The sequence below is a fragment of the Poecilia mexicana genome, unplaced genomic scaffold (genome assembly GCF_051168715.1).
Source record: "Poecilia mexicana isolate PSO_F unplaced genomic scaffold, ASM5116871v1 scaffold_11, whole genome shotgun sequence".
Classification (NCBI taxonomy): domain Eukaryota; kingdom Metazoa; phylum Chordata; class Actinopteri; order Cyprinodontiformes; family Poeciliidae; genus Poecilia; species Poecilia mexicana.
Window position 1 is genome coordinate 13,930,984 of NW_028263380.1, and position 25,718 is coordinate 13,956,701.

The 25,718-nt window shown below is 40.8% G+C and overlaps 1 protein-coding gene across 3 annotated transcripts in view; it reads right to left on the minus strand.

Annotated features, from left to right (window-relative positions):
- Nucleotides 1-25,718, minus strand: part of ripor2 (RHO family interacting cell polarization regulator 2) — a 63,222-nt gene that overhangs the window by 4,085 nt on the left and 33,419 nt on the right. For 2 of the 3 annotated variants that reach the window (XM_088010247.1, XM_088010248.1), the window contains exons 2-18: nucleotides 22,372-22,492; nucleotides 17,126-17,281; nucleotides 16,888-16,966; nucleotides 16,744-16,767; nucleotides 16,580-16,633; nucleotides 9,508-9,657; nucleotides 8,710-8,773; nucleotides 8,511-8,554; nucleotides 6,241-6,366; nucleotides 5,990-6,138; nucleotides 5,453-5,582; nucleotides 4,035-4,790; nucleotides 2,926-3,110; nucleotides 2,419-2,581; nucleotides 2,202-2,334; nucleotides 1,949-2,110; nucleotides 543-716 (exon numbers count right to left, since the gene is read on the minus strand). In XM_088010247.1, the coding sequence (XP_087866373.1) occupies nucleotides 543-716; nucleotides 1,949-2,110; nucleotides 2,202-2,334; nucleotides 2,419-2,581; nucleotides 2,926-3,110; nucleotides 4,035-4,790; nucleotides 5,453-5,582; nucleotides 5,990-6,138; nucleotides 6,241-6,366; nucleotides 8,511-8,554; nucleotides 8,710-8,773; nucleotides 9,508-9,657; nucleotides 16,580-16,633; nucleotides 16,744-16,767; nucleotides 16,888-16,966; nucleotides 17,126-17,281; nucleotides 22,372-22,492 (2,670 nt within the window). Of the gene's footprint in view, nucleotides 1-542; nucleotides 717-1,948; nucleotides 2,111-2,201; nucleotides 2,335-2,418; nucleotides 2,582-2,925; nucleotides 3,111-4,034; nucleotides 4,791-5,121; nucleotides 5,269-5,452; nucleotides 5,583-5,989; nucleotides 6,139-6,240; nucleotides 6,367-8,510; nucleotides 8,555-8,709; nucleotides 8,774-9,507; nucleotides 9,658-16,579; nucleotides 16,634-16,743; nucleotides 16,768-16,887; nucleotides 16,967-17,125; nucleotides 17,282-22,371; nucleotides 22,493-25,718 lie in introns of all 3 variants that reach the window. The other variant, XM_088010249.1, reaches the window with a different exon arrangement.

Sequence of the window (25,718 nt, forward strand, 5' to 3'; positions counted from 1 at the left end):
GGCAATCAGAGGGACAAAGGGGAATCTTTAGAAATGCGTAGCAACCCCAGCAAACACACCGATGTTTGTAATTCCAGTTAAAAAACAAATCTAAAAAAAGTAAATACATTTAAATTACTGGGTATGAATAGTTTTGTACAGAATATATTAATGATTTGGGGTAACTTGGAAGATAAATATCCCATATGAACAGAAGAAGAAATGAACTCTTGTCATACTCAAATCTTTACAAAGGTTTTTCTTTTGCAAAGTGATCTGAAAGATGTGAATTTCAAATTATGTTCTCTTCTTTCAACACAGCTAAGGATCCTTATATTTAGTTGTTAGGTTCTACATTTAATTTCCATCAGTGTCAATTTACAGCAAAAACCTTAAACAAAAACTCAGAAGCCTGAAAAGTCATCAAATTACATTTATTAATAACTGGAAAAAAAAAAACAAAACAAAAAAACAAATGGTGTTTGGTTTAAGTTCAATAATTATTTGAGGAAAAGCATAAAGTGATCTTTAAAAAAAGAAGGGCTTTGCCTGCTACTTCTCACCTTCTCTGGCCAGGTGCAACAGGTGAGTCTCCATGTCCTGAACGTCGTGCTGCAGGATGTAGTTGTGGAACTGAAACACAGTCAGGACGTCCCGGGACAGCGCCGCAGCAGGAGGGCCGTGTGCCGCAGCCAGGTCGCTCCTGTCCACCATCTCACCTACAACCATGCCAATCACTGAAGGAAAGGAAAAAAAAAAAAAATATATATATATATATATGTATATATATATATATATTTTGTTGGTTGCAACAGTTTCAGTCTTAAATAAGCTTGCATATAAAATGTAATAAATTAAATAAGTGGTTGGAGGTAATAACTGAGCATGATCTGAAAACAAGGCCTGAATTGGGTCCAGTTTGAACTGCAGTTCAGTCTAAATCTGGACTTGAGTACAAACTAGTCAAATTTTAAGCTCTTTTATGAACATTTGAAGTAAATGCAACTTTTCTAACTTCCTGTAGCAGATTGCTGTGCTGCAGTGCTAATACTAGGATCAACAAGTAACATTTTTGCTTTGTCACCTCAAATTTTGTCCTTATTTTTTCTACATTTTAGGAGGTTTTTATATTGAAATTTATATTTACTGTTCTCTTTTTTTTACCCCCAAACAAAATGTAGATTTTTAGCAAGTAAACTGAAATAACACTCTCTTATTAATGATGATCATTAATAAGATCATCATTAATGATCTTAGTGATTTAAGATCATTATTGGAATGATCTTAAATCATTCCAATAAAAATATTCACTGCAAACGTACAAAATCTTACCAAGTATTTAATTTTTTATTTTTTTGTCTAGCTTCTGGTGCAATTATTTTTAATTAAATGGAAATAAGACAAACCTAACAAGTAACTTTTCAGCAAGATACAAGAGCTAATTTCACATCAATAACTCCTTAATATTGATTTTTAAAAAAGCATTAGTTCCACTGGAAGATTTTTTTTTCAACTTGTAACCAGCCTCGTTTCCCATGTCATAAGTGAAGAGAGTCTGGCAGTAGAGCAAGAACTTTTTTTTACAATCAGTAATGAGGAATCATGGTTTTAAAACAAGCTCCTAGATCACGCTGAAAAGTTACTTGTAAGTTAGTTTTGTATTATATCTAGTGTATTAAGATTTTTGCACTAGAAATTAAAGATTTTGTATTTTTGCAAAGTTAAAAAAGGAACTCAGTTAAAAATAACTAACTTACAAGCTACATTCATTTAATCTAAATGAGAAAGGGCATTTTACAGATGAATTAATTGAATGTGTGGACAAACATAGTCATGCGTTTTAAACAGCTTACTTCTGAGAAGGAATTTGTCTAATTTCTAGCGTATTTCTACACATGGATCCTGTGTAAGAGGCTCCGTCTCAGGAACAAAATTAAAACTGCTGTTGGTTCACAGGTCAAGTGCCAACCTGCGTCAGCGCTGTGTGGGTGTCTCTCCTGCAGCACTGCCGAGTAGCGCTGGTTCATGTGTTTGAAAACCCGGTCCAGCGTAGTGTGGAAAAGCCCCGCAGAGCCGCTGCACTCTGACCACAGAGTCATCAGCTGCGGGCGCTCCGCAAGGCTCGGGAGAACTGGAAGGAGAAACGTCGTGCAGCGCAAGAGCAGGTGTTTAGATTTTTAAAATAAACGTCAAACTCTGGATTTTAAGTTGTCAGCTGGTACCGTCGGCAGCCGAGGTGACGCCTCCGAGCCTGTCAACGCTGATCTCTGCCAGCTCCTCCAGCAGCTGCGTCTGTCCCGATAGTTTGAGGAGAACACCGCGTCGCTGCCACACACCCATCCCGCTGGTCAGCATCTACCAGAAGATTTAGTGTTACGCTTCAATAAATACGTCACACTCCAGTTTCTGATGGCAGAAGACTGCGGTGTGGAAAACTACCTGGATGAGGTGAATGCAGTACTGGAGGTGGATGACGATGGCTACATCCAGGTTTTCATTTCCAGTGGTGAGCGGCATCGGACTTCCTGCCACGCTGTTTCCAACCCCGGTGTCCTCTGTCAGGGCTTCACTCAGGTGACCTCTGGCCTCCGGATGCTGGCTCCTGAGCAGCACACACCAACAGCGGCCACAGGGTGGCAGCGTTTTAAAACGTCCAAAGACGTGTTCAAATTCAGGTTTTCTAACAATCTGAACATCAGAGTAGAAAATGTCGACTCGGTTGTGTTCAACTGTCTGTATGTTTCAATAACAAAACTCTTCTAAAGTTCTACAGCACTTAAAGGAATATTTTAGTTCTTTGTTGCGATCTGGACAAAATAATCTCTTTCCAAGCAAAAACACAAAAACCCCACCAAGTGCTTTTTGGTCTTAATAAGTGAAAGAAAGTTACAAAAATGAAACTGAAGTAAAACATCATATCTTCTATAGTTCCTTCAAAGAACTCACTCGATCCTTTCTGGATCTGCATCTAAAGGTGGAGATTTCTGCGGGAGACTGCAGATGCCCGTGTTGTCGTCTCCGGTGTCGTCGTCATCAAAGTCAGACGTGTTGAGGAAGTCGAAGCTCTCCAGGGCGCTCTCCACCGTCAGGCTGAGGCTGGACGACCGGCTTCTGTGACCCGGCAGGCGACACTGTGGAAAAACAGGAGCACCACATGGAAAATAGGACATTAAACGCTACCAAAGATGAGAAAAGTAAGGAGGTTAGAGCCACAAACCTCACTGTACTGTTTTATTAGGAGTTTTCTGATAAACCAAAACAAATTTTGGAAGTGGGAATGTAAGGACTTTTCAACATATTTTACATAAAAAAAAATCTAAACTGTACAGAACCTCTGGTGGGCTTGTCTGAAAAAAATAGTTCGAGCTCAGCCAGATTGGATGGAAAGCATCTGCAAACTTTGATTTTCAAGTCGTGCCACAGATTATAATTTGGATTTAGGTCTGAACTTTGACTGGCTCATATTAATACATGCATACACCTTGATCTAAACCTTTTAGCTGTACTTCTGGTTGTGCGTTTAGTGCTGTTTTTCCAGCTGGAAGGTCAATCTAATGTCCATGCAGGGTTTGAATTAATTATAGAGGACTGATTATGCAAAATTCACATTTTGCAAGTTTTTATACTTCCATTGGGTTTACAACTTTTTATAAAAACAGCCAAAGCAAAAAAAACAACAAAACAAAACATAAAACACCAGAACATTTTTGGAAATAAGTTAATGTTTTTGGGTGTCTGGAAAAGTGAGTCATTTCAAAAATGTACTGACTGATAAGTCATGATCGACAGGACAGTGCTGTTACCTAGCAACCCCTAGCATTCACATAGCAATCCAAACATGCATAATTTCCTGCCACTTCACAATTTTGTATTATTTTGTATTGTTCTTGCAGAAAAACAAAAAAATAAAATAAAATAAAATAAAGATTATGTTTTTAATGTTTAGGAACTGGGGCAGTAATAATAATTTTAAGCTAACAGTGAGTGTGATTATCATTTGCTGCCTCTCTCAGACACTTATCATCATAGATAGCGGTCCTTGATGTGATCATCACCTTGAGCAGGTCCTCCAGGCGCATCACTTCCTGCTCCAGGTCTTGTAGCTCCCTGCAGCGATGGGTCAGTGACTCCAGCTTGGTCAGCAGGCTGTGGATGGCTTCCTCCAGGCTGCTCTCCAGGAAAGCCCTGCTCCCCTCCCCCGCCCAGCCCAGACTCCCCCCGCCTTCAGTCGAGCTTCCGGCAGGTGAGACGATTTCTGACGACGTCAGCCTCTTCACAAGCTGCCTGGTCAGGTTGCCCGGCTCCTCTGTGTCCAGCTCCACTGGCTTCAGTTCGTCGGCGTGGTCCAGGAAGACGTCCTCGGGCGCCACGGTGGACAGGTGTCCATCAGAGCACAGCGACGGCGCGGCTGAGCCGCAGTTGGAGATGGAGTTGCGCTGGGACTCGGTGCGCTCCCACTCCGAGTCGGCGACGTCGGCTTCGTCGCTGGCAAGGCTGGCACTGTTCCTGCTCCCTCTGCTTCCCGTTTCCCCGTCCTCCTCGTACACTTCCTCCTCCTCGTCCTCCTCTTCCTCTTCCTCCTCTAGATGCTCCTCTGCAATGGAGTCCTCCCTGGTCTGCAGGATGGGGGTGGGTAACGAATCTGTGTCTGGAGGAGTGACGGTGATCTCGGGGTTGGACTGGCTCTGGGAGAAGGAGCTCTGGGCGGGGCTGGGCGAAGACCCCGATGTGTCAGAGAAGGTGAAGGACAGACGTTTGCACTCGGCCACACCGCAGCCACCATTCTCAAAGATGTCGTCCGGTAAAGTCGACTGGAAAGGCAAAGAAAGGAGTCAGACTTTAAAAACATCGAAGACAGCGAGGCAATTTCAAATCTGAGCGTCTTAGACAGGAACGATCAGAAACGACAGCTTTAGCTCTTCTCTTTTAAGACTTAGGACTAAAATGATTCATGCATAGCATGAATGGCTAGAAGCAAGTCATGCACATCCACAAGCAAACTACCACACATGCAATTCTGAGGATTTTAGAGTGAAGCCGGACAAACCCAGCTTGGTTGTTTCAGTGAGGCAGATGTAACACAGTTAGGGTTCCAGAGAGGGGGCGGCGGTGGGCTGATGAGGGGGCACACAACACACTCACATAGACCTCCAGACTGGATCTGGGCCTGGGCCGGAGCGAGGCCAGGTCACCAAAAGAGCGGCTGCGCCTTAGCTTCTCCAGCAGCGTTTCTCGCAGCATTTGGAGGAAGGAGAGGCGCTGGCGCTCGACGGGATACGGCGGCCACTTCTTTACCCAGAGCACAGAGGGATGAGGGAGAGGGGCGTTTGGGGTATGAGCAAGAGCAGGATTATGAGACACCGAAGGGCATTATGACGTGGAACCGGATGGACGAGGGTTAGTGCAAAACTGATGATGTACAAAAATGATTTGGTTTGTTTTGTCATGCAGCACAGGTAGTGCTTGGACTTACAAAGAAGGAGCTGTCCTGGAAGGTGGGGGTCTCTGGAGTACCCTGGCTGTAGACCGATACTCGTCTCTGGAGGGCTGCAGCTTTGCTCAAGTTGCCCGATGACAGAGTCAAGTCCTCAACATCGAAGGGGCTGAAAGAGTGAAAGAAAATTATATGAATTATGTGTAGGTTCCAAGAAGAAACTCATTGAACTGCTCATTTTTCTTCTTCAAAGTTAATGTTTCCCCACTAGGTGGCAGGACACCACAAGCTACACACCAGCACTGTGTTTGCAGCTCCTAACAGTTGTGGGCGTTCTGAATATGAAGTGAACATATGGCAAGTCCAGTAATAGACTCTAAACGGATCAAAATAGACATTGGCTGCATCCCACAGCTCTGCTATGCAGCAATGTCTTCCATATGCTGGGGATAAACAACTTACTCTACCAAGATTGACTTAAAACTTAAAATGACGAAACGACGTTGGAGGAACGCTTTTTTATTTTATCACAAAATGTGACTTTGAGGTTGTTAATTCTTACAAACGTCTACTTACTACCACGTCACCTCCAGGTTGAGCTTGATTGTTCCCAGGTCATTGACATCCACAGCCACCACCTGGGGCATGGCTGTGAACAGCTCCTTGGTTTCACAGATGACGCTGCCCACCAGCATGTGAGTGGCCAAACCCTTCAGCTCGGTCACCTGTCGAAGGCAAACACACGTTTCAATCCCCGACCTCAGGGCGGGAGAGTCGACTCGACTGCAGCCGCTCGGCGTTTTGTAACCGTGTTTTCTCTGCGGCACCTTGATGTTGATGAGATCGGAGATGAGGGGCATGAAGACCATCTCGTCTCCGTCCCAGCTTTGCCTGGAGTTCACTTCGATTCTCCCCTTCAGCTTCCAGCGCTGCCGACCGTACCGCATGAAAATCTGACGGACGGGACAAAAAGAAGCGAGACTTTAACGTAAAATTATTCTAATTACCGAGTACTATTCAGATGCAGTATATTATCTTCTCTTAATACAAAATGTAATCCTCTATCAGCTTCTCAATGTAATATTCAACAATGTAGCTGCTAAATATTTAATTGTCTTCTTTAGCTGACTTCTTACTGGCAGCTATAATGAAGTTTAAGGACTTAGAGAACAGAGAAGTTTCATTCCCTTATGAATATAACCAAAGTGAAAACAGGGGTATAAACTGTGGGAGCTGTTTTATGCAGCCACTTTTGTACACTTTGGCAGGCTTTCACATGAAAAACATCAAAAACTTGTTAATATACGTTGAAAAATGATAGCATGTGGCATAAATAAGATACAATTAACTTTAAATCTGACTGAAACTGTCAGAAAACAAAAACAGCTCTAATTAATGTAATTTAATAAAAAGTGTTAGAAATTCATCCTCCAAGGATTCACTACATGTCAGTGTATAATACGTCAGGCCACATTGTGGTGATATTCAGTCCATATTTATTAGCATCCTTCTATTCAACACTGGCAATCACTGTGACATTATATTGTATAACAAGCTGGATTATTTTGGCACATAAAGGCTTCCTCTGAAACTATTATGTAAAGTTGTTTGAATAGTAAATCCAAGTAAGGTGAATTTAGTCATTTTTACTCAACAAAGGGTGTGGACATTGCACAAACTTTGAAAGGCCTCTGAACTTTCCTGTTTTTCCTCTGATCTTTTTAGAAACATATACTTCATGCAGTATTAATCAAACTATTTTCTTAGACAGGCCATCTTCGTCACTTTATTGCTTCTATAATCTAATTCTTCACTTTGGCTTTTTTATTTGCTTATGATTGGGATTTTCTTTTTTTTTTTTGCGCCCACTTTGATTGAAATTTCGACTGTCTTCTTAAGAAACTGCTCATCTTGCGACATCCGTTTTCTTCACAGTGGTAATTTCCCCCAATAGCAGCAGGGATTAAGGAAGCAGATGACAAGTTCAAATGGCTTCTCGAAACATATTTATATAAATGCTGATTGCGGGTTGTCAGTGTTTTGTGTCAAAAAGTAAACCGCCACACTCCATCACATTTAAAGGTCAACCTTTTGAATGACCTTTTCAAGCGCCTTCATTCGCTTCACTTAGGTTGAAAGTGATTCCTCTCCTTTACCCCCATCCGACAGCAAGCCTGCATTTCTAGAATAAATTTCAACCCTGAGACGTTACCTGATGTGTAATGTGTAGAGCCGGAGTCAGACAAAACAAGAGGGCGCTCATTTGTTTTGGGATCGTGTTTCGTCGAGTTTTTGTGGGAAATGTGGGATAATAAGCATGTGCAGAATGCAGTAAAGCATACAAGAGATTAAGTTAATAAGCAACAGCCATCTGACTGTCCCCAGAAACAAAGTGAGAAATAAATATTATATGCTCTCAGAGCTAAGTTATAACTGCTCCTTGTAAAAGTTTAATTTTATGAATCACTAAAAAAGTAGACGCTACATAAATAAGACATATCAAAACTACAAAAACAGACCAGCATCTGACTTTGCAGATTTGACACTGGCATGTGAATAAAGCTAAACCCTTAAATACCGATTTCATGCACAGTACAGCTAATATCAGAGAAGATGGAAAAATGGCTTTCAAAGTAAGCTTAAAACACAACAGAGTCAAAAACAGGAAGCGGCTCCATATATGGATGATGGCATGGAATCTAATGAGACAAACAAAATTGGGTCAACTTTTGCAAGAAAGATAATCTTGGGCAACAATCACTCGAACTAAACAGGTTTAAAAACTGGATTTCTCCTCATCCTCAAAAACATAAGCATGTTTCGCCTCGGGGTCTTGAAACAACTGCTTTATTACTTTAGGGAAAGGAACAACCCAAAGCTGAGGGGAAAGGGCACAGTGTGACGGCTTAAGCTTTAAATTCACTGGGTGTCGTTTGTGAGCATAAAGTCGATCTGGTCAGAATCAGCAGAATATTTCAGCCGCAGTATTTTACTTATTACCGAAGAATTTAAGAACATGAACTAAACTTGGTGAATTTTCAAATGTCTTATGTTAGTAGGTTGGTTTTTATTAAGAAGAAAATGAAAACATGCTTACCTCATATTGGTCTCCAGGACAGAGCCTAGCAAAGCCTGCCAATCCTATCAAAACAGAAAAAATGGGACAATTGGTAAATTGTAACCAAAATATCCATGTAACTACAAATTTCAAATTCAGGCCAAATTAGTAAACATTTCTATAGGATTAAAAAGAGAAATCCAAATTATCACGGTACTTTTCTTTTGAGTGAACTCACCTTTCATTTTGATGTGAAACTCCCCAAGCAGATTCTCCAGTTCGCTCTCAAAAGCACTCATGTTCTAGACAAAATAAAATAAAATAAGGTCAAACAAAAAGGATTCACAGAAAGAGGAAAGAGTTATCTACTGATTCAACACCAAAGTGCGGTGGAGGACTCCTCTGAGCATTTATGGACAGGTGAGGACACAGGTGTGAGTGTTTGAGGGGGATTTAAAGGCAGAGGTGTTTACAAATGAGAGTAAATGGTTGTCCCTGTAATATGTTGTAGGTGTTGTCTAGTGCGATGTAAACAGTAATACAGATCTGTGAAGAGGTTCAACTACTCTTTGCTTCAAAGAACCCAGATAGTCACTTAGTCTTTTAAAGTGGTCTTTTTCTGTGTTTTCTGGGCGTCATTCAAAGATTTCTGTGGTTGTTTTTAAGACTTATTTTGTTGCACTCACTTTCCCAATCACCTGGACAGTTCTGCCTGAAATGTTCAGAGCTTGAGGTGTTGCTTTATAACCCAATTCTACTTTAAACATCTGCACAACTTTCTCCTTGACCTGACTCCTGGTTTCTTCAAGATGATGTCGATCGCTAAAGTTCTCCAACAAGCTTTACCGAACAGCTGGAGTTGATCTCGCAAGTATTTTCTACTTAAAGCTTTGGTCCATCCCATTAAAATACGTTAATATTTGTTGTTGTAATGTAATAAAAAGTTGGCAAAAAAAGAGGATGCTTTGAGGTTAATGGAACTAAAACCACCGTGTTTATCTACAAGTCTAATATTTGCAGAGTTTTCCTGCAGTACCTCGGTGTACTCCTTGTACCGGCGGTTGACCTCTGCGATGCTCTCTTTGGTGCCTTTGGTGGAGGGAGAGGAGGAGAAGGCCTGCTTCATCCTGATGGCACCATCCCTCAGGCGGCTCTGGATACAGAAAGCTTCGTACAGCTCATCCACCTGAGGACAAACATTTAGGAGAAAGCGGACGGTCGTATACAGTTTCTATTTTAAACAGGAGGAGGAAAATACACAAAGAGAAGGATGGAAAATGTACGCAAAAACCATAAATGACAGGACACACAAACCAGAAGAGTCTTAAGGTAAACTGTCTGCAGCTGGTATGAATATGTGTAGCCGCAGGCTTTAAGGACCCCAGTCTGTGACACAGTGGGATGCTTCCCTTCTGAGGTACCGTCAGACTGGGCTTAGAGCTCAGCTGGAGAGGATTTCAGGTTTCAAAAGCAGCCTGAGTTCATGCTCTACAGAACAGCACAGCAACGAGGAACATCTCTATCAACGTCCGGATAATTTACTGCGAGGTAAAAATGACGAGGGTTCAGAAGAGATGCAGATTAGATACCGCAGCATCTTCTGTCATCTCAACATAATTTTTTTTCCCCTTACTTCAATTTCCACATAATAAATCTAAATCTCACATTATTTCCCCAAAACATTAAATGCAATTTATATGCAAGGTTGAAATTGAGCTAAGTACATAAAGAAGCAAGTTTAACTGGTTATCTCAATCCAACTAACCTAAAAATATTGAAAAAAAGCAGATACTCAAAGGTTGAAGTAGTGCCGAGTAAACAAACTCTGAAAGCAGTTTCTGGACTTCTAATTTCTGTTTTTTGACCTTCCTGAAGTCACATATGATCAAAGTGGCAGCCCGGCAAAACAAAACACCTCTGGTGAACCTCATCAAAGGGGGATACAGCTGCCTGACTGGTGCCAGCGCTGAAATATTGATGCTGAGTGCTTTTTATGGCACTCATTAGGGAGACACTGGAGCGAACGGGCCAGTCTGGCTCCTAATAGCTGCCATTTATTTACGAAACACCGTGTGTCGGAGAGACTTTTAAGATGGGGACGCAATCGGAGGTTCACGCTGGAAAGTTTCTGTTCGATGGGGTTTGAAAATCAAGTCAGATGATGTCAGATTTAAATCTCACACCCACGGCGATCCCAGCAGCTCCACCTCAAACCGAGCGGCCCACCAGCCTGCCCCGGAGCAGGGGCCCAGCCCGTCTGCCTGTCTGTCTGTGGTATGTGGCGAAGCGGCAGCAGCTGGAACCGGCCTCAGAACAACATCTAACCTCACACGCTGTGTTTACTCGTCATAAAGGAAATCCAGAGGCTGGAGTTGATCTGAAATGTTTCAGCGTGTCATGCTGCGCCTCATGGGTGGGAGATACGATACGGAATTACGTTTTTCACAATATTTTGTGGAGTTAATGCGATAATTATACAAGAGTCGATAAGAACTATTTATGACTTCTGTGGCTGCATTGTAGCACACACAAATATCTCTCTTGAGAAACGTTCTGTGCTTTTGGAGAAAACACTACACACAGTACATGTGCATTTAATCACATTTTCAATTTTACTGATATTTACTGAACAGTGGAGAAAATGGTAAAAAAAAAGAAGGTAATTCCTACAATACAGTTAAAAAAAACAAAAAACACCCTTAATTGGAATTTGTCGTGAAAAAGATGAATCAAAATTCTCATCCTGATTAGAAATGAGAAAACAAGATAAATGCCCAATTACACAGGAATCCGACATATAGGCGGAATTTTCAAACCACAAATGATTTCAATCCTTTTTAAAGTCATTAATGCAGTGTGAATAGAAAGTTTTACAATAAAGTTAAGGTGGATATTTGAGTTGTGAGCATGATTAACATATGAATAGATGGAGGGGTGAAGTGGCAGGTGGACAGACAAACTGGCACCCAGATGGATGGAAGGGAAATATCTTCATACACATATTCTTTTTCCACTTTTGTAAAAATAAAACCTGGAACTTGAAAATGCTTCAGTGAAATTCAAAACTTTTCCAGCCTGTGTAGGAACCAAAAGGTTCCTACTCATTGAGAGAAAGTGATGCTTCTTTGGAGGAAAACTGGGAAAAATGGGCTCTAACAAACCAGAGCTGATGAATAGCCATTATCCTATCATTGTTGGATAACGAAGCTAATTTTTGTCCCCAATTACAGCGGCCGCTCGCTGCCTTCGAGGACATGCACTTGTGAAGGTCAGCCAAGCCTTCTTCCAGAGGCCGTCCATCAGCATATTGCTCTGCCTTGGGCACATTGGACCCCAGAGAAAGAGGAAACATGAAAGGAAAAAATACAAACGGAGCGAGAACCGCGACACAGACAGATGGCTCAAAATCCAACATGTCTCGTTTCCAGCCCATTCTGACAGATTCTCCTCTCCAAACAAGACAAACACAGGCACACAGGATCAGATGCACCTCGCTCGCTTATAAGGAGGGTCCTGAAGAGGCATTCAAGATTTGGTCTCATTAGTCGTACAGGGCTTTGCATTAACAGAAAACATTAGGATTGATTAGATTTACCCAGAATCATTAAAGTGAAGCAATAAGAAAAAAAAACAGTTAAATACAGTGCTTTTGTTGCAACAAACCATAATGCATTTTATTGGGATTTTATGTGGTAAACCAACAAAAAGTGGTAAATAATGGTGAAGTGAGACGAACGAGTGAAAAATGAAATATGGTTCTTCAAAATGTAAGAACCCTTGAATCGGAAAAGTGTGTCATGCATTAAAGGGGCTCCTTTACGCCGATGTCCTTAAATAAATTTCAGCGCAACAACTTCAGACATCTACTTGGCAAACAGAGAAAAAACCGCAATATCAACTCAAGTACCGAGGTGCTGTGAAGAGCTCAGGGATTATTTTTTTTTTTAGAGATAAATCGTGGATAAAATATAAAGAGTGACATAACTGGAAACCTACATAGATATTCACCTAAACTGACAGGCCAGATATCGGAGAGCATTAATCAGAGAAGCAGCCAAGAGACCCACGGTAGCTCTGGATGAGCTGCAGAGATCCACCGCTCAGGTGGGAGAATCTGCCATAAGAACAGCCATCAGTTGAGCAGCTATATACTACTTTGTGTTGGCCTATCAAATAAGTTTTCAATTATGACATGCCAAAATGTAGAACAAGTTCATGTAATACAAATACATCTGCAAGGCTCAGTAGTTGTACAACCTTAAAGGGTCATTCAATGAAAAAAAAAAAAATCCTTTCTGTTTTGGCTCTTGGCCAGCACATCTGGTAAGTGGTTATTAAGATAGATTAAATCTAAATATATGCTAAAATCAGTTCTCTTTTGAAGTGTTTTAATTACAGCTCAGAGTGCTGGAGGGAAAAAAAACCCAGCGAGCTTGGAGAACCAGCTGAGAGTTTTGGGAACATCTTTACTAGGGAATCAATTTTGGTCCTTGCGAGAAGCAGACTAAATATTTGTTAAGCAGTGTTCTTATGCTGTCGACCAATTAAGTTTAACTGGGAATTTTACAGGATTGTATTTGAGCCTAATAATATCCAAATAGACTGTGTAATTTTAACAGAATCTACGGGATTTTGTTAAAAATCCTCTTAAGACGTGGACATTATCGAGAATTGCTGGATAATGGCGCACACCCACCTACATTTCATGCCCAGGAGCAAGTGATTATAAGCAGATTAAAAAGCTGCAGGCCCCACCAAACACCCGGACCCTCTCTGGGGAGCTGTGTGTGTGTGTGTGTTTACAGACTAACAATCAAGATGGCGGTAGAGGAGGCAGCAGAAAATGCCCTTTATTAAAAATAATCACATGCAAAGTATTCACACTCATCCTGGGTTGAATTTGGCATGTGGTTAGTACCGAAACACGCCCGCCCTCAGAAAGGGAGATGGTGCCTGGCAGCTGCTCTGCTCACCTTCAGTCTGCGTCACTCATCTTTTTAATGATGCCCTGCTGATACCGCTCCCCACACACACACTAACCCAACCAGTGGCTACAGGCTTCGTCCCATGCAGGACATCATAGAGGTTGTGTTGTGCCACCTGCCTCCTCCATGCGTGCCAATTACAGCGCAGACATCTGCAGGTGACGCGGGGAACAAAAGCGCGGGCTGATGTGACTCGCAAACTAACAACCCCGCTGATCGACGATTGTTAAGTTGTCCCTCGTGGCAGCTGTTCGGCACAAAGAGACGCGGCCGAGTCTGGGCTTAAACACGTTCACACCTGAGCTCCCAGCTGCCGCAGAGATGAACAGATATGTTTTTCGGAGACGAGAGAAAATGGCACATGCCGGTGCTCTGGAGCTCGCGTCTCATTTTGAATCGTAAATCCAGCGATTATCCAAAAGCAACATAAATCTAACGGCATCTCTGATGCTGCTGTCGTTATCTCTGCGGTACACGTCACCCTGTGCAAGTACAAAATGGAAGAAAAAATTTAATGTGTGCTAAAAAAAACAAAAAACATATGCCCCTTGTTTTTCAGTATTTCATCTTAAAAATGTATCACAAATCTTCCATTCAAGACCAGCTGAAGCACTTTCTTTCAGATAGTCAGCTAAGCAGGTCTTTGTATAGCTCTGCTTTACATATCCTTGCCAAAACTGTATTTTATATACACTTCCTTGACAGAATATAAACTGTGTATTTTATTTTAATTTTTTTAATAGTGATTTCTGTTCCAGAAAATAGGAACCACAGAAAAGTAATTTCAAGGAAAGGAAGAAAAGTTTGTGAAGCTTTTACAAACAATCCAGAGTCAGTAATGAGACTGCAGAAAACATCAGTGAACATGATGCTAATATTAAAACAGAAAAACAGTCGGAGCTAAATTTAACCTGATAGAGAGAGACTGGAGGCTTCAAACCTGCATGACAAGGTAAATCAGACAATCCTTTGCTTCTCCAAATATTTGCAGCTACGCTTAAATCTATTTCTGTTCTGAGTCAGCAAGAACAGAGAGGGCATCAAAATGAAGCTGGATTTCAAGCTGAAAGTCTGAGTCTTTGGTTGCTCAACACCATCCCATGACATCTTCATAACGCGGAGGAAACATCGCTACGTTTTGTTTGTCACCGGTGTCAAAGAAAAGCTCAGTGCAGAAATACTTTATGACTTCAGAGACGTGGCCTAGTATGATGTGACTGATATTTTTTTCATGTTCCTTTTCCCGCATTTAAAAACCTCCTCAGTCACACCTAATCCAAATTCATTACTCCTTCCTGCCCTCGTAAAAAAGGAAAAGCTTTGCATTACAAATCAGTTCAAAACACAATCTCTTTCACTGCTTTAGTCCCGTTACACACGCTTGATTGTGGACAAAGCTGAAGTTTTCATTGTCCTAAATCTTGCGTATGGCTACAGAGGGTTAACATTCCAGGTAGATGGCTTCTTTGAATTCCCAATTTGACTTCAAAGGCCGTCTTGAAGGTAACCATAGTTACAGTCGGATCTGTGCAGTTGTTTTGACGTGTGTGCTCTGATAACCTGCTGTCAGGTCTGATTTGATGCCCAGCAAGCTATGTTGGACTACAACAGAGGATGTGGAAGAACAGTCAAAGAGACTTGCAAGCTTGTAGGACATACAAAAAAAATGCTGGAGATTACGGACCCCAACTGGGAGCCTGTGAGGAGACTACAACAAAAGGTATAAAAGGGGAAAAACGTTTTCTTTTTCTTGTCGTAAGCATTAGAACAGCAGGGAACCTAAACTTATTATCCAAACAGGAACAAAAATAAATAAATAATATAAAAAGAGAGCTCTCATGGCTATTGGTCTAATTAAAAAGAAAAAAGAATACATTTAAGCTACCGTATTTTCCTGACTATTGAGCGCACCTCACTCTAATCCCCTCCTACAAATGACAAAAAAACAAAAAACAAAACAAAACAAAAGAAAACCTGGAAACGTACATATTAAGCCTTAATAAATCAGCTATTAAGGACGCAGTCCTCCATCTCCAACGCTGAACCATGGATTCGTTCACGCCAAGTAGCGGCTACCGATCTGTACTGTCAGATCGATGGCCTTCAAATTAAAAGCTGCATCATATGAACTTCTTCGTGTTGTTTCCATGATGAGGGGATATGAGTTTGAAAACATTTCTCCGTCGTGCCTGCTGCTAGCATGTGCTTGTTCTAAATGAAAATTAGCACTTTCTTCTTTGATTTCCAATTTTGACTTCCAATGATTCACTTCCTGCTAAAGCGCCCCCTGGTGGTTGACGAAAAATCCACAGAAAAACCGCACCGGGCTGTAAGCCGCATGGTTCAAAACGTGGGGAAAAAGTAGCGGCTGAAAAATACGGTATTAAAGGGCAGACATATCACAATACCTAATAAACACTTTCACATTTTAGAAAATATGGAAAGTAGAGTTTGTCTTTTTCGTTTGTCATTGGAAGCTGCTCTTGTAAAATCAGAGAAATGACACAGGTGGCAAAAACAGGAACAAATTTGTACATGCTTCACGAGAACTCAAGGGCAGAACCCATGGGACGTTCACTTTGGTCAGTAGGGTGCACTGATCGAAATTTTCTGCCCAATCTTTAAAAAGTGTCAGAAATAGCAGGAGCTTCTTAATAGCTTAAAATGTATATACCAAACATTTTAAGCTTTTTTTATAACTGCTGAATGTAACATGGTTACTTGATTGTACTATAAAATGGCAATATAACACACAGAAAGTCGATTTTACATAATAACCCCCTATAAAAACAACAGATTTTGACCAAAGTTCTTGGCGGATAACATACAGAAATAGCTGCACTTAAATAAAACATATCCTTTACACAAATAAGAAGCAAACCTGAAGAATTATGTTAGCTACATTATTTGGAGAGATTGAAATGCCTGTAATATGCAAAAGGCATGAAACCTCTACTCCTTTTACATTTTCTGTTTTTATGAATATCTGGGTACAAGGGGGAAAAAACAACAAGGGGAAAAAAAAGCTTGTATGAAAGATTCAGGTCAGAACTGTTAAAACATTTTTAAGGTACAAAGAGCCCTAAAATAATAAGAACCCACTGGGACCTCAGCAATCCTTACCTTGCTGATGTGAAACTCGAGGCGCCTCATGTACCTCTCAATGCTTTTGATTTGCTGCAGGAAGACACAGAAAGCCAGCTTCACTACAACAACAATGCGGCAGCGCATGGCATTTTGATGCAAAAACGTCTCGGTGTTTTTCAACGCAACCTCCATTGGCTTACCTTGTCGAGATCATACAGCACTCCCTGGAGAATAACAACACAGAAAGTTAGGAAAAGTAATAAAATATAAATGTTTATGTTGCTTAAACCTAATATTTGCATGCGCAGTGTTAAACCACATCGACGTGTTCTCATGCATCTCACCAGGCGAGAGTTCCTCTTCATGTCTTTCATCAGAGATGTGAGTTTATCCAGCTCCGTCTGATGAACTTCAAGATATTCACTGAGCAGCAGGTAAAGAAAACGTTTGATAAAAATCTTCACGGATCACTCAAAGGAAATAGCAAATCTCTTAAACATTTATGAGATCAGTCTAAACTCGCTCCCAGGTGGGAATGTTATCGACGATGACTGGATGAACACGAGAGTGTGAGTTACTCACTCCAAGCCTTGTTTGAGAGCCGTGTAGACCTCCTCCAGTCGTTTGGGCTGCGGCTCCCTGGAGCTGCTGCCGCCTTTTTGGCCAGATAGGTGGGTCTTCTTGGGCTTCGACTGAGGCTTCTTCGGCACCGCGGAGTTCCCAATGAACGAGTTACAGCTGCAGATGCAGAAAGACGGATGAGAATTTTATATTCCACCGGGTCAATGACTTTGACAAACTCCAAACCAGAACTGGTGTGAATAGTGTCGAGAAAAGGCATTCGGATTAGACACTTGCATATTTCTTACCATTTACTGAGGATAACCTGAGTAAATACAACAAAAACAGTTTACAAATGATGGTTTCACTTATTTAGAGAAACAATCCAAACATGACTTTACCTACGTGAAAAAAACAACAACAGCAAACTTTAATGCTGGTTGTGCCACCCTTGGCGTCAACAGTTGTCATGTAGTGTTTGTGGTGGCTGGCCGCGAGTCTTTTACATCTCTATAAAAGGTAATTGGTCCACTTTTCTTGGAAGAATCGTTTTAATCCAGCCACACTGGAGGGTTTAAAGCATGAACAGTCTATTTATAGTCGTGTCACAGCGTCTCAATCCAGTTCAAACTCTGCAGGGCCCCTTTCGGTGCCCTTCAGAGAAAGACATGCAGGTATGGCCTTGGATCATGGCTGCCACGAGCTGATGGCCGGACAGTCTTCATGGTAGAGGTGTCAGAGTTCAAAACTTTTTGTCTCATCAGTCCAGTCATCATTAAGATGTTCTTTTGTCTCATGTGAATTGGGTCTTGACGTGGAGATTTGATTATCTCTTTTATTGGTCAGTACTGGTTTTCACCTTAAAACTCTCCCAACAAGCATTTTTTGCCAAGTCTCTTTCCTTCTTTTTGAATTTGAACTCTGACCTTAACCTTTAGAGATGCCTGTCCTGCTTTAGATATTGTTCTCGGTTCCTTTTGACCTCCTGGATGTTGTGGTGGGGCATTATTTGATCCAGTTTGGCAGGTGGGACCCATAAGGAGAAGGTTTCTCATCTTTTCTTGTATTTTATTTTATTTTTTTATGGATTTTAATATGCCTGGGAGTGGCTATGGAAATTAAACTAATTTTTACCAAACATTTGAAAAGTTATCATAAGTTAATGATTTAAAGAGGTTGACAGTTTTCGTCATATGTCAAGGTTTTGTTTTGTTTTTTTTATCAATAAATTAAATAATCATTCCAAACATATTCTGTATTGATGATCTCCATCTGGTACTAAAGTCTGTTTGGTAATCTGAAACCTTTTCCTTTTTGCAGAAAAAGAATACATAACACTGCGACTCTCTTGTTAAACACGTTAACAAATCACATCTTCATCTAAGGAGCCCGGACCACCTCCCAGGAAGCGTGTGTGAAACGGCACGTATGTGTGCCTATCTGGGAAGTCATGCGGACACGGCCTAGCTGAGCCCCCGCTACTTTTAACTGACCTCAGAAAGGCCGTCGTTTATCTTGCTCCAGAGCAAAGTTACAAAACGGAGCCAATAAAGCTCAGAGCAATCTGTGAGACTGTTCATCCGCCTCCTCCCGGGCGGCGGCTCACAAAGAAACCAACAACTGATTCAAAAAGAAGAGGAAGACAACACATCTGGTACAGCTAAGCACAAGTTGGGTGTTGAAGGAAATGAAAAAAATAGTCATTTAAATTATATCATTACAAATTACTGGGATACTTGTGAATTTATTTAAGGAATTAGATATTTATATTTTTAAAAAAAAGTATAATAAGAGCATTTAGACCCATTCTATTTCTACATAAAATCTCCTGACATTTAAAGTAGTTTATGGTGACATCCAATAAGGTTTCCATGGCCCACAGCATTACAAATCTCCTGCCACACTAAACAGCAGGCATTTCTCCACGCATCTTCTGTATCTTCATCTGCTGTAATAAAATTGACCCACTTGCAGCTCAGCCTTATTCTCACTTGAGCAACGCCCATTGTTCAATGCAACGTGATAATCAAGTATTTCAAATTAAAGAAAGTTCCACATCCTTCCATCTTTTGTGTCATTTTGTTTTTAGCAAATCTTGTGATTTAATCCATCGCGCCGCTTTTAAAAATAGCCAATTCAGGTTCATTTAAAAATAATAACAATAATAACAAAACAGTCAAACAATTCTGTTATTTAATAAAGTGGAAACGTCATTCCACAGTTTTGTTTGATGTTTTTTATAGTTCCAAAAGTTCCCATAACAAAAACAAAAAAAAAAACACTGTAGACTGAACTCAATCTCCTTTTACCCCAAATTATTTTGGGGTAAAAGAGACCAAAGAGCTGCCACAAATATTTTTTCTCTGTTCTCCCAATAATTAATTTTACGTCACTCTCATTTTTGCCCCATTCGTGGTTTTTAAAAGCATCTCAGATTTTGCAAGCTGCATTCTTTCCTTCGACCAAACGATCGTCTTAGGGACACGAAAGCAACCGATTCCAGAGCCGGGCGAGTTGAAACGTGCGAGTGGAAGTTCACATGGCACTGCCACAAATGTAGGGCAACACTGAATCAAACTGCTGTTTAGCCTTGGGGTCAGATGAGCTGCAGTGCAAAAATGCTTCTTGACGGAGACACGCTTAGGAGCACGCATATGCCACAATTTCTATGCCAACTAATACATTTGATTTTGCGCCCCTGCACAAAAAGTGCAACGTCTGTAGGATGCAAGCATGCGTGAATGCCTGCGAAGCGTGATCACGTATCACGCATGAGAAGTCCGTTAGCAGCAACAGAGCCACTCGTACAGACTGTGACGCGCAGCAGCGGCATCAGAGGCCGTATCTCTGCAGCCTTCCACGTCCCTCGTTATCAGAGTGTAACTCGTCTGTCGCTGCAAGTCGCCCACACACTTGAGTCATTCCAACAAATACCATACCATTCACTGTCTGAGCAGAGAGAAAAGAGAGCAGGGGCATTTCTAAATGGGTTCTCTCAGCAGGACCAGGACAGCTGAAGACAAGTAAGCACCGAAAAAGAAGATTGTTAAAGAGAAATCCGGGATGGAAGTGTGAATGTGCTTTATCTCTAGAAGGAGGAGTCAAAAACATCATCCTTAAAAGCCTATTGATGTGAAAACTGTAGCAACCCTGTGGGTCGCTTGAATGTTTTGCAAAGATGTCAGGAATGAACAAAAATGACACTTTTCCCGTCTCATATTTGGAAGGAAGGATGGACAAATACAACTTTAATGCAACTGGATAGGGGACGTAATATTTTTTCAGATACCACTTTTTTTTTTAAGTCCTTCACTGTAATTATACGACCTTTTAAACTTTTCCGTAACAAATAAAAAGCTCCGGGACATTTTGAGCCTAATTTCAGGAAACTTAAAGAGTTTCCTGTAAAACTGTAGTTAATATATCATCACCTTCCTAAAATAATGACAATGTCATTTTTTTCCCCCGAAAGTAAATTTAGCAAAAAAAACAACAACAACAAAAAAAAAAAACAAAGTCACAAACTATTTTTTTTCCAGAAAATGATTTAAGAAAAAGAATCATTTTGTGGAAATATTTTTAAACCATTATTTTAGGAAGGTGACAACATGAGAGCAGTTTAGTTTGAGAGACATATTCTGAAATAAGCATCATTTTTAGAGAAGCATCTTCCTGAGGTGTGGTTTTCTTCCTTTTTTTTAATGATCTAATCTCGTTAGCTCTGTTTACAGGAAATGTTTTAGGATGGACATGTGACCATTGATTAAACTTCAAGCTTCAGGCTGAAGAGAAGCATCAGTGAAAGTCTGTCGTGTTTGTTTTTCCACCATGTTCCACGCTGTCCAGACAGTCGGTGATCTGTCATGGTCAGTGCTGCAAAACTCTAAAAGCCTTTAACACACAAAAAACTGACAGCAGCAAAAGCCCTCTTAACGTCTCCAAACATCTGTTTCCAAGCTACAAAAAATAAAAACAGCATATTAACTTGGCCTTAATATCCACTTCTGTGAAGTAGCAGCTTGAATTGTCTTTGCATTTAAATCAGGATCACAAACCCAAAGTAATAATATTTCCCCATTTGAAAAGCATTAATGACAGAAGCAGCTCTGTGACTTCTCAACGCAGCGATCATTCAGAAGTGATGTCAGCGCAGCGAAATGACTGTTTTATACAGATTACTGACACTTCTCATCTTCTCCCACTGTGGCAGCCGTCTCCCTTGGCAGGTTTGATGCTATTCTTGAGCGCTATTCTTCTCCTCTAATGAGCCTTGGTGATGCACTTAGACACAGAATTGCAAACAGACTTGTGCCCTTAGATTTACCCCCTTTTTGCATCTGCACACGTTACAAGGCTTAAGAAACACGCAGCAAGCTGAAAATAGCATGAGTGGGAGCAGTACGTCAGGTTTGGCTGGGGTAAACCAGTAATTAGTAGTCCAGGAAGTACATCCTTGAAAAACAGCACTTTAAGTTGTTTGTAAGACAGTTAGAATTATTGATATTAGTAGTAAAGCCAGGAGTTTTCCTCGCAATACACACAATATTTAAAAAATGCAGCATGCAGGAAAACCTTGTGACTCCAAAAATCATTTTTAACATTCACTTATAGCATTTCTTGTTCTAATCTTTTTCATTAACAATTAATAAAATCTTACACTTTGGTAAAGTAGCAATAATCATCATCAGTCGTGCTAAAAAATAAGGTTTTCTCTGCTGTCCATGATTATCTTGGCTATATTTATGTTTGCATGCATATTTAAAACAGCTAAAGTTGACCAAACACGTAATTACCTTTTAAACATAATGGGCAAAAATAACATCAACAAAATTTTAGACGGCAACCTTTAGAGTCACATAGAACTACACAGCATATGTATTTTTCTATTAGTTTTAACGTGTTCAAAACTGCAATCAGAAATGACTTGGTGACAATATTTCTATCTTAAGATTAAAATAGTTTAATTGCCATATATTTAAAATCTGAATGCATTATCATTCCCTGTTCTATCTAATATAGAGTTTAGTAAAGAAGAGGCTAATGCTCAAAGGCAGATTAAAATAATAAGAACCTATTTAAATTAGGTTTGTGTCCAAAAAGAGATATTTTCTGAGCAAAAAAAAAAGAAATACAATTAAATGGATGTAAATCTAGCACTGCAAATGTATCTAAACTAGCTAACCCCTGACATGCATATTAGTTTATTTCAATTTTTTATTTTTTATTTTAAATGCTCATATGGTGGGTTTTCGTGGGTGTTTACTTACCGAGAGCGCCGCTCCTGCAACGTGCTGAATCCAGCGAACGACTGGCTCCGTATGATCCCGTTGGGCCCTCCAGGGGAGTGGGTGCCGGCCGCCATGATCTCCGGGACGCGCGAAGACACTCCTGCGGCAGACAAAGACACGGAGTTTAAAAAGAAATCCAGACTTTTCCAGAATCAACTTTCCTGTCAAGTATGAAATGCCAATTTTGAATTTTATGGCGATATTTGTAGGCTGACAGGCTTCAAAAACCAAAAAACTTGTAAGGATGGAAGGATACAAGGGATGGAGAGAGGAAAGGAAGGACACAGGGCAGGAAGCAGGACGCAAAGAAAGAAGGACAAGTCTGGCTGGAAATGCAAACATTTCTCCTCATTCTTATTTGATTCCAAACTTTCCCCGACCTGGAAAATAGTGAAACGGTATTCTGTGCTTTTCCATATTTGTCCAGACTAAGGAGGAATCCTGAAGATAACCAGAGTGAAGTGAGCATTGTGCAGCGCAGCACCGGATCAGGTGCCGTCGGTGATGCTCTCCATGTGGACGAGCAGCATTCAGCGCCTGTCCCAACACGCCTCGGCCTTCTTTAGATCTCCGTCACCACGTTGATGCAAACAAACGTCAGCTGTTACTGTTGCGCCCCAGGCAGGTTTCACAGCCTAAAACCTCCAGTTGCTTTTCATCAGCTGTGCAGGTAGTTTATATCTGAGCTAAAAGACAATATGCAGCTCACCAGACCGACATTTGTTCACAAAGTATTTCTAAAGACATTTTTTCCTTTGGTTAGACAGTCCAATCATCTCTGCAAGAAGATTATCTAATCAGTACCTTTTTGGAGTTGAAGCACCTTTTATCACTGTGTCTATATTTACCAGCAGCAGATTTCAATTGTTTTCCTTTTTTTTCCCGTAAGGGAGAAGAAAGCAGCGTGACTGACGTGGGCTCTCGGAGAGCGAGCTGAAAATAGACGGCGAAGCATCCAAATATAGCCGTCAGATAATGATGTGGCAAAGATCAGGTGCCCAGAGAGACTATGGGTCTGCTGAGACAACCAGATCACAGCTTCAGCTGGAGAGAAATGACGTTTAACGTCTAAACTGTTGCGCAGGTGGATGTTGTAAAATCCAGATGAAGTCCAGAATGGGAGCAGGTCAACTTCTCTGGTTTGCTATGGGCACAAAAACAACTCCAAGAAACAGAAACAATGACGACTGCAGAGCCTTTCAAGAGTGTTCACACCCCTTGAGTATTTTTATATTGTGTTATTTCACACCACTGTCTTGTCCTGAAACTTTTAGATGCATCCCTGCTCCAACGAGCCGAGACAAAATGCAGCCATGTTCTTATGCATGTTTGCATCTCTAATTGCACAGCAATTTTGTTGTAACATAATGAAATCTAAACATATTCTGTGCATACTTTTCCTAGATGCTGACATTTTACAGTCTTTATTTAAAACTTAAACGTCAGCAGAGGCATAAGAGCAGCTTCAGATGGTTCTTCTGCTTCTGAGAAAGTAAAGCAAGACCAAAGCTGTCACATGTTTGAAACCGTGCCCCAAGATAGCCTGGTTCAATGACAGCAATATTTCAGTTCAAACGTAACGACAAGGCACTTTGCTTTGGAAAGAGGAAGCACATGACTACCAGACCGTGGCGAGATAATCTGCAAAACGATCATTATAACTGTGCTACGAGGGGGTTTATTTAAGTTCATGACGTAAATTAGAGCAGTTCGAATGTTTAGATTTATTGAGAGTGAAAAAAAAAAAACACTTAAATCTCCAGAAAGAAAACTCAGCAAGTCACAAAGTGAGAGTAAATCTAACCACCAAATAATACGTAATGATTCCAGTGTCGATGGGGTGAGAGCTGCAAACATTTTGCGTGAGTCATTTCAGTCCAGAGCTGGGAGATAAGAGTCGCAGAGAGAGAGAGAGAGAGCAAGAGAAAGAGAGAAATTCGTCAAATCTGATTAGACCCTATAACCATACCAAAGAATCCTGAGTCAGCTCTTTGTCCTGACACAGACTACATAAATCATCCCAGAGTTTCCAGTTAAACAACTTTGCAAACATGGAGGCAGCAGGAAAAACACTGGATTTTTTTTTTCAGGCTGGTTGTATCACCCCAGCCTGAAAAAACAAACCCTGCTTTCTCCTGCTTCTCTTTATGTCCCAGACAAGACAGACAAGAGCCATGTGGGGGGCAGGGTGAGGCCTGCGTTATCATGCAAATGCAAGCAAACACACACACACACACACTATTGGCACACCATCCTATTGGCACTATAACTGATTGAGCCGTCCACCTGATATCGTCACATTGAGTCTGAGCGCCAGACAGAGTGAAACACAAAGACTGGACACCAAAGAAACACGAGCCGATTTGAAGTTGTAGGACAAAAAGCTAACAATGGCCAATAATAGCAGCAGGATCTCCTGAAACACAGAGGACCTCAGCGGCCGTGACGCTTCAGTTCAACCGTTGTGAACCAATGACTGTAGGAAGAGTTTTACCCAATAGTGGATTTTATTCAGTTTGGCAGACAAATAATTTGATATTTTTAGTCGCAAGGTTTGGGATAAACCATTATCACGGTACCGTTGTGCAAAATTTAATATCAATCACATCCTGTTTTGTTAGGGATTAATTAAAAACTACACTTTGCACATCAATATCATATTCAAAGGACTTTTAGTAAAGTATCTTCCCCCTTTCAGATTTTCTGCTTTTGCAATTTCATTGAAATGATTTCAATTAATGAGGAAACCAATGACAAAAAGTAACATCTCTTGTGTAGAAATCTTAACCTCTTCTTCTTCGTAGAAATTCAGTCTCGGTGAATGAGGTGACTATTTAAGACATGGTGGATTTAAAACCAGACCGCTCCAAACCTCGATTCTTTTGCCCTTTTAAGGCATTAAAAGCTGGACTTGCTGTTCTGATTTGGACCATTGTCCTACAGGAAACCCATATTTTCTTGAGCTCAATGGTCACAAACATTCTTCAGGACTTTTTGCTTGATTGTATAATTCAAGGTTCCATCAAGGGTCCAAAAGCTGAAACAATAAGACGACCCATGACACTTAACACTACCACAATGTTTCTACGTCAGTGAGATGTTCTTTTTTTTTTTTTTTTTTTTTTTAAGTCAGATAATACTTGTCAAAAGTTCTACTTTAGTGTCTGCAGTCCACAAAATATTCAACCAAAAGTCTTGGTGAATATCGTGGTTTATTTACAAATGTTTTTCAACTTTGATCTCTCTAATGGACGCCATTTTTGATTCTTGTTGAAACATAAACACCGACCTTAACTCGGGTCCACAGTGCTTTAGATGTTGTGCTA